Genomic DNA, 8,801 nt, shown 5'->3' on the forward strand with positions numbered 1-8,801 from the left:
GATCGGACATTGTTTCATTCTGCTGTGCATGGGGTCGCTATGAGTCGGTTCCGACTCGATGGCACCTGACAACAACAACAACAAATCTGCCCAGTGGTGGATTCTGCAAATCAAGTTGTACTAGACATAGCGACGCCCATTCATTTATGTAGTGTCTATGGCAGAGTTCAGTACTGTATCCAAGGAACTTATGGCTTAGAAAATCTACTAGGCTCTTAACAAAAACAAGTTTGCCAAGTTACTGTTTTAGTACATTGTTTTTGTTGCTGTTAAATGCCGTTGAGTCCGTTCCAACTCATAATGACCCTGTATAAGGTTTCAGAGAAGTAACTCATGGGTTTGACCTGCCGACCTTGTGGTTAGCAGTCCAGGGCTGGTCTTACAGCGCCACATCTGGACTAACCTATAGTGTAACTAATTTCTGTTACCATTCTCATCATTACTATTAAATTTGTATAAGAGAAATTAAGGAATTGCTTTCCTAGTTATGTTTTACTTCTTTAATGATAAAAATAATTAAAAAAAAAAAAAACTAAACAAAGCAAAACAGAAATACCTGGTGGCGGCAAGTAACCATGGAACAGGACACTGCCACAAGATGAACGCTCCAGTTCTTCACATAAGAGAAGCCTTCTTACTAAAAACATTGCAAAGCAAACTTGTCAAGAGTACAGACAGACAGAAAAACAGTACTTGTTTTATTTTCTGTAGTTAAAGAGGGTAAATATTAAAATTAACCAACAGCTGACAACACCTGTTAAATACGAAAATCTATAAAAACTAAGCACTTAACTAGTCCATCAAAAATTAAGAATTGCTATAAAACACATTTGTTTTAGGCAAACTTAGTTCACAAAAGGCCAAATCATCATAAAGAGAAAATATTAGAATACATACCTAAAGGAGTAATTCCATAAAATTCTGCTTCATGCCTGAGAACATTAATACTCACTCCCCTTCAAAGAAACAAACAAATGATTTAAATTCTCCAACACTGGCAACATGGATTATCATCTGAAGCAAAAGGAAAAAGTACTAAGTTCTTAATGTGAACAGTCATAGAATTTAAAACTTACTTTATATTTCATAATGCCCTTTATTTCAAATATGATCGTCATTTGGGAAAAGCCAAAATAAAAATACATGCAAACAAAAATAGTGTCTTAAATACTTAACTATCATTATTCTACAGATGAACTGTGTGACTAAATAAGAGATTAGGGCTTCTATAGGATTAGTATAACAAGAGTACCAAGAAGTATCTGATAAGGCAAACAACTAGGTAGAAACTATTTTATGGCAACAGTTGCTTTTACATTGTCATAATTATTTTTGTGTCTATTTTAACCTCTGCAAGCATAATGCAAGCACTGCTTACAATCTATTTGTGTGTGTCTCACATAGTGCCTTGATATATAATTTCTATCTGTTGAATGAACAGAATCAGAGAACTGGCTCCCTTCTTATCAAAAACTAAAAATGAAAGTGGACTAAAAACCAGGAAAGAAAGTAAAAGACCATCTTTAGAAAAGCTATGTTATCTAGATGAAGATGATACTACAATCCTGCAGTACAGGTTTGCAGTATGAAAATAAAAAGTAAAAGAATGGAAGAAGTTGAAAATACCAATGATTCACTTTAAAGATATTCCCTGGGTTTAATAAATACATGCAAAAATGATATTAAATTGACTCTATTTGTGGAATTGATTTGCCCTGTTCAACATAAAAACTCTCCTTCCCCCACTTCAAAGCATGTATGTCAGCAGCAGAGCAGCAGTGACTAATTATAAGGTGGCTCGTTAAGGAGTTCCTGTCTCCTGGAGAAGACAGGCACACAAACATGGTAACCAAACAGGGTGAGAGAAGGCCATAAAGGAGTTTTGTAAAAGAACCTGAATTAGAACATAGTATTTTCATCTTCTTTTGGAAAGGATTACTCAAGTCAGAAGTTTCACAGAAGAAAGACCTGTCAATCCGCTTCCGTAAAGAAAACTCTCTAGGGGCAGTTCTGTGTCATTGGGCATCGAATATCAACTCCATGACACCTGATAACAATTTTTCTAGATATAGGGCTGTAGGCTAAGCACTGGACAAAGATGTGGCAATCTACTTTTGCAGCGATTACAGTTTTAGAAAACACCTGAGGTAGTCAGTCCCTTCTGTCCCTCTAGAGTCACTATGAATCCGCATCAACATGACAGTAACAGGTTTGGTTTGTGTTGTTTCAGTATTTATAGAAGCAGATTGCTGCATCTTTCACCCTAGAGAAACTGGTGATTAAAACTGCCAACCTTTCAGTTAGTAGTGAGCACTTAACCACAGTACCACCAAGGCTCCTTAGTAAAAAGATAGGCTATTAAGAAAGCTGTTCGGTACTAGTGAGTTATTTTTGACTTATAAAGACCCCGTGTGACAAAGTAGAGCTGCCCAAAGACTTTTCTTGGCTACAATCTTTACGGAAGCAGACTGACAGGTCTTCCTTCCGTGAAAATTCTGGGTGGGTTCAAACCACCAATGTTTTAGGTTGACAGCCCACTGTTTCCCATTGCCAAAGGCTCAAGATGAGTCAGAAGTGACTGGAAGGTACCCAAAAACAACAACAAAGAGAGTCCCAAGTATAGTAAAAGCTGTAACAAAGACAGTATAGGAAGCTTTGAATACCTCTATTAGGGTGAACACGAAGAGTCACTGAGGAAGTTATGTTTAAACAGACCAAAAAGGGCTGAAGTGTTGAAGTGAGAACAATTAAAGAAGGGGTTCTAAAATAAGAAAATAAAGTCCAACACTCTTATCCATTAGTCCAATCACATATTGTCAAGTGCTTTTGAGTCTGCTCCGACTTATAGGTTTCAAAGGAGCAGCTGGTGGGTTTGAACAGCCAACCTTGCTGTTCAAACTGACCTTGAGGTCCAGTGCATTATCCCACCACACCACACCAGGACTCCAATAACATATTAAATAAAGGTTTTAGGCAGATTTTTTTTAGAACAAAATTCCAACTCATAGTGACCCCATGTAGGAATTTCAAGGGGTGGCTGGTGGGTTTGAACAACCAACCTTACAGTTTACAGTACAGTGTTTATCCTACAGTCCACACCAGAACCTCATATTCTGGAGTCTTAAAAAAGACGATAAAATCCAACATTGCTATCCATTAGTCAAGTTATATTTGTTAATGTTAAGTGTTGCCAAGTCAGTTCCGACTCAGAGCGACTCTGTAAAGGGTTTCCAAGGAGCGGCTGGTGAGTTTGAACTGCCAACCCTGTGGTTAACAGACCAGTGCTTATCCTTTAAGGAGTTCTGGTAGCATGGTGGTTACAAGTCAGGCTGCTAAACCAAGGTCAGCAGTTGGAAACTACCAGCGTTCCACGGGAGAAAGATGAGGCTTTCGGCTTCCGTAAAGATTTACAGCCTCAGAAACCCTGTACAGGGTCACTATGAGTCGGAACTGACTCCACGGCACACAACACCACCACCACCACCACCACCACATCCTATATAGTGCCACAGCAGGACTCCAATAACATACTAGATAAGGGTTTCAGGCAGATTAATTCTGTTAGAACTAGGTTGTGGTTACAATATGGAAAATGAATTGGAGGGGTAGGAGAATGACAGCAGGAACGTTAGGAAGCTGGTGGAATGAGTACTCCAGGAGGAGACGGGATGGTGGCTAGTATCTATGAAAGTTTTGTTCTAAGGAAACTTTTTAGTAAAAATTGTCATTAAAAATAGCTTTTTTATCCACAAAATATGTCAAAAACCACGTTAGAATTTACTTTAAAAGGATGCATTTCTTACCTTAAATCTAGTTCTTTTGTCCGAAGAAAATTTAAAATGGGTGCAAACGCTGCTGGATCTCTATCAATAAATATCTGTAAATGAGGAATTCTTTTATTTTCATGTTACAACTTACACTTTTAACTTTAATATCTGTAACACTGAGAGAAAGAAACTAAATTAAACATTTTTTGTGTGTATTTTCTTGATTCTAACATTCCAATGTTTCTAAAATTGTAATGTAGGTTATAACTATGCATATTTAACGTGGTAATGTCTTCTATTTCCCCTGAAAAGATATTACTAAAATAATTAGTAATATTTCAGTATGTAGAAAAATGGTATCTAATAGGTCAGTTTTCAATTTCTATTTATCAATAGTTTTAGTAATCTAAAAGTGAAACCTGAGGGAAATTTTTATCAGTTATGTTGTTGTTGATATTAAGTGCCGTCCAGTCTGTTCCAATTCAATGTCACTGTAGAGAGTTTCCAAGGCTGTAAATCTTTGCGGGAGCAGAAAGCCTCATTTTTCTCCCATGGAGCAGCTGGTAGGTTCCAACTGCAGACCTTGTGCTTTTGTCTAGTGCTTATCCTATAGAGCCACTAGGATTTTGTTGAGAATTTTTGCATCTATGTTCATGAGGGATAATGGTCTATGATTTTCTTTCTTAGTGACACCCCTCCCTGGTTTGGGAGAATGTTTTGCTTCATAAAATGTATTAGGAAGTTTTCCATTCTCCTCTATCTTCTGGAATAATTTGAGTAGAACTGGTGACAGCTCTTGCCTGAATGTTTGGTAGAACTCACCAGTGAAGCCATCTGGGACTGGACTTTTTTTGGTTGGGAGTCTTTTGATGACCTGAGCAATTTCTTTTGTTATGGGTCTGTTCAGGTTTTCTACTTCACTATGGGTCGGACACGACTCAACGGCACTTACAACAACAACATGTGTAAGTTTAGGTTGGTGATATTATCTGAAAATGTATCCATCTCTTTTTAAGTTTTCAAATTTGTTGGAATACAACTCTTCGTAGTATTCTGTTATTATCTTTTTTATATCCTTTGGTTCCATTGTGACATTGCCGGTAATGTTTCTAATGCGTGTAATTTGTCTTCTCCCACTCTTCTTTTGTTAGGTTTGCCAATGGTCTGCCAATTTTGCTAACCCTTTCAAAGAACCAGCTTCTTGTCCTGTTGATTGCTTCTATAGTTCTTCTGTTTTCTAGCTCATTTAATTTCTGCTCTAATCTTTATTGCTTATTTTCTTTTGGTGGCTGTAGGTTCCCTCTGTTGGTCTGTTTCTAATTGTTGTAGATGCTGTGTTAATGTGTTAATTATGGTTCTTTCTTCTTTTTGGATGTGTGCATTTATTGCAAAAAACTGTCCTCTCAGCACCGCTTTCACTGTGTCGCAAAGACTTTGGTATGTTGTGTTTTTGTTCTCATTTGTTTCTAGCAACTTTGTGAATTCAAGTTTAATTTCTTCTACTCCCCAGTCACTTTTCAGCAAGATGTTATTCAGTTTCCATGTATTTGAATTTTATTTCCTTCATCTTCTTATTGTTGATTTCTAATTTGATAGCATTGTGGTCTGAGAAGATGCTTTGTAGAATTTTGATATTTGTAAATTTATGGAGATTTGTTTTGTGGCCTAAGACATGTTCTATTCTGGAGAATGTTCCGTATGCACCTGAAAAGATTGTGTATTGTTCAGTTGTTGGGTTGAATGCTCCATACACAACTATAAGGTCCAGTTGGCTGATTGTGTTGTTTAGTTCTGTGTCTTTGTCAGGTTTCTTTCTGGTTCTTCTATCCTTTTTTGAAAGTGGTGTATTAAAATCACCCACTATTATTGTAGATTCATCTATTTCTTTCTTCAAGTCTATTAGAGTGCTTTATATATTTTGGAGCTCTTTCATTGGAAGCATAGATATTTATTGTGGTTATGTCATCTTGCTCAATTGTCCCTTTAATCATGACATAATGCCCATCTTTATCTATTATACTGGGTTTTGCCTTAAAGTTTATTTTATCAGAGATTAGTACTGCCACTCCTGTTAGTTTTTATTGCAATTAGCTTGGTATCTTTTTTTCCCATCCTTTGACTTTTAATCTGTTTTTGTCGTTGTGTGTGAGATATGTCTCTTGCAGACAGCATATCGAAGGATCTTAGTGTCTTCCTTTGTTGAGTTCATGCTTTTTGTGTTCTTTATTTTGAGTTTCCTCATAGTTTTAATGTTTTCATGTTCTTGGATTTTCATTCTCTTGGTATGCTGTGAAGTGTTAATTTTGTTTGAGGTTGCCTTAGAGTACATTAACTTTTCTCTGCATTTAGTGCAGTCTATTTTATCCTGTAAACTACCTGACCTTCTCACTATCTGGATCTCTGCCCTATGTGTTTACCGTCTTCTAAATTGTAATTATTTTGATGATAAGACTGACCTCCCAGATCCTCTGAGTTTTGTTCTGTTCTCTACTCTTCCTTCAGTTGATTTAAACCTGGGAGGTGTTGCCACGTATGTCAATCTCTGGTTGTTGTCTGTTCTTGTTGGTTCTCAGTCCACAGAACTCCCTTTAGGATGTTTTGTAGCACAGGGATGGCCTTGGCAAGATCCCTTAGCTTCTGTTTATCCTGGAATGTTTTGATTACACTGTCATACTTGATTGATAGCTTTGCTGGATACAGGATTCTTGGTTGGCAATTTTTTTTTTTTTTTCAGGGTTTTATATATGTCTCCCCATTGCCTTCTTGTTTGAATGGTTTCTGCTGAGAGATGGGAGCTTAATCTGACTTGCTCACCTTTGTATGTGACACTTTTGTTTTCCCTAGCTGCTTTCAGGAGTGTCTCCTTATCTTTGATTTTGGAGAGCTTGATTATGATATGTTTCGGTGATTTTCTTTTGGGGTCTATCCTTCCTGGGGTTTGTTAAGCTTCTTGGATATTTATCTTTTCACTTTTCAGGATGTTAAAGAAATTTTCTTCCAGCAGTTCTACTTAGACCTTCTTCAGATTTTTTTATCCTTGTTTCTGTTTGCTCTTCTGTCTTAGTGGTATTGAGAGATTTGTCTTCCAGCTCACTGGTTCTATCTTCCATCTCGTCTGTTCTACTCCTTTGCCCTTTCAGAGTACTGTCTATTTCTGATATTCTAATTATTGATCATTTGGACGTCTTTTTGTAGGTTTCGAATTGTTTCTAATGCTGTATCCATTTTATTTGATTATTCCTGTAGCACTTTCCTGACTTCTTCCTTATTTTTCTCAACTCCATTGTAAAATGTTTAGAAACATTTTATAATCACTTTTCTGAATTCCTTCTCAGGCATTTCTCCAAGGCATGCCCTCCTTCCAGTATGAAGTCCAGGTCTACCTCTAGGTCATTTGTGTCAGACATTTTATCTTGTTTCTGGACATCTGTTGATATGGTCATCTGCTTTTGCTTCTTGGACATGTTTAGTATTTATCTGTGGCCTTAATACTTAATTGAGTATGTTTTGCCTTCAAACTTTTAAAATATTCCTAGCTCTGTGGTTCCAAGTTTTGGAGCTCTGCCCTGGATCTGCTTTGCCTGGTATTCTGTGGTATGGCTAATGGCTAATGCACCTCCACCCTAGCTGTCATCCCTGTTTTGCTTTCTGCTACTTTCTTAAAAGTCACTTAAAGGATTCCTGGTGTAGCGCTATAAGATAAAGTGCTGGGCTGTGAACCACAATGTCAGCAGTTAAAGCCCCACCAGCTGCTCCCTGGAAACCCTGTACAGAGTTGTATTGAGTTGGAATACACTTGACAGCACTTAACAACAAGAAAAGTCACCATGTAATAAGGATCAAGCATTACTATACTGATCTAACATAGAAATATATATCAATAATATTATACTTACAGCACCAGTTTCATCTCGAAGTGTTGAAATTCTTCCACTCAATAAACTAGAAGTCATTAACAATAAGCCACAGTTAGGTAAAAAACCTGAGTATAAATAAATGTCAAGAAACTTTATCAAATCTAAAAGGCTACTATACATAATATATGCCGTATCAAATTAAAAATAAAACAAGCAAAAAATATTTTAAAACTGTTAACATTCTTTTAAATAAATAATATTAATTTAACAAACAACAAAACTTTTAAAATTCTAGAAAATAATCAAATGTTTTAAAACATAACAGATGATATGAAGTACCTGGAAAAAAAGGAATCTGGAATCCACATAAGAGTTTGTCTTGAGGTACTGAATCTGCAATTAAAATTAACTGGCATTGTAAATGAGAATAAGATTTGAAATTTCAATGTAAATTAACCTGCTTTAATATACTGGCTAACAACTTAAATGGTGTTACCATAATCATATCTATCCCAACTGTATTTACTGTAAATGATATTTTTAATTTTGCTATTATCCACTCAGTTAAGATTATTTGGAGGAGTTTTCAACAAAATCAAACAATTCACTGCCATTGAATGCTTCTCAAAACACTACTTTCCATTATGCCAATCTGCTGAAGATTCAACAACTAATCTATCACACTAATTATCTTCAGGTCACAATTCCATGTCTCCAACAAATACAGGCAGTCCCTGATTTATGGCAGAGCGCCCTTTCAACCACTCTACTAAAGTCAGTTCTGGCATAGTTGAACGCCTTTTTTTTTTTTTTTAATACAGGTTTCATTACTGTCTTTTATTATCAGTGTTTTTACAAGTAAGATCTTTGTCTTTGGGGGTTAGAAACACAGCATACTGCAGTGTAGTAAATTATTCAATATGTACCTTCTAGCCTTAGACTTCCTGTTGTTGTTAAGTGCCATAGAATCAGTTCTAATCTATAGCGACCTTGTATAGGGTTTGCGAAGAGTGGCCAGTGAGCTTGAACCACCGAAATTGCAGTTCAAACAACCTTGCAGTCCAGTGCATTAGCCCACAATACTCCCTGTGGGTTAAAGTACACCAGGACTCCCTTAGTTTTCCTAGTCCTACCAAATGACTTTTCCTTATGGGTCTGGGTAAGAGAAGGTGGAAAA

At 36.6% G+C, this 8,801-nt stretch overlaps 1 protein-coding gene across 1 annotated transcript in view; it reads right to left on the bottom strand.

Moving 5' to 3' along the window:
- Positions 1-8,801, bottom strand: part of KCTD3 (potassium channel tetramerization domain containing 3) — a 71,029-nt gene that overhangs the window by 50,478 nt on the left and 11,750 nt on the right. Inside the window, exons 2-6 of the mRNA XM_006834003.1 lie at positions 7,964-8,017; positions 7,664-7,709; positions 3,804-3,877; positions 898-956; positions 557-637 (exon numbers count right to left, since the gene is read on the bottom strand). Of these exons, the coding sequence (XP_006834066.1) occupies positions 557-637; positions 898-956; positions 3,804-3,877; positions 7,664-7,709; positions 7,964-8,017 (314 nt within the window). The remainder of the gene's footprint in view (positions 1-556; positions 638-897; positions 957-3,803; positions 3,878-7,663; positions 7,710-7,963; positions 8,018-8,801) is intronic.

This window comes from Chrysochloris asiatica, unplaced genomic scaffold (assembly GCF_000296735.1).
Source record: "Chrysochloris asiatica unplaced genomic scaffold, ChrAsi1.0 scaffold00009, whole genome shotgun sequence".
Lineage (NCBI taxonomy): Eukaryota > Metazoa > Chordata > Mammalia > Afrosoricida > Chrysochloridae > Chrysochloris > Chrysochloris asiatica.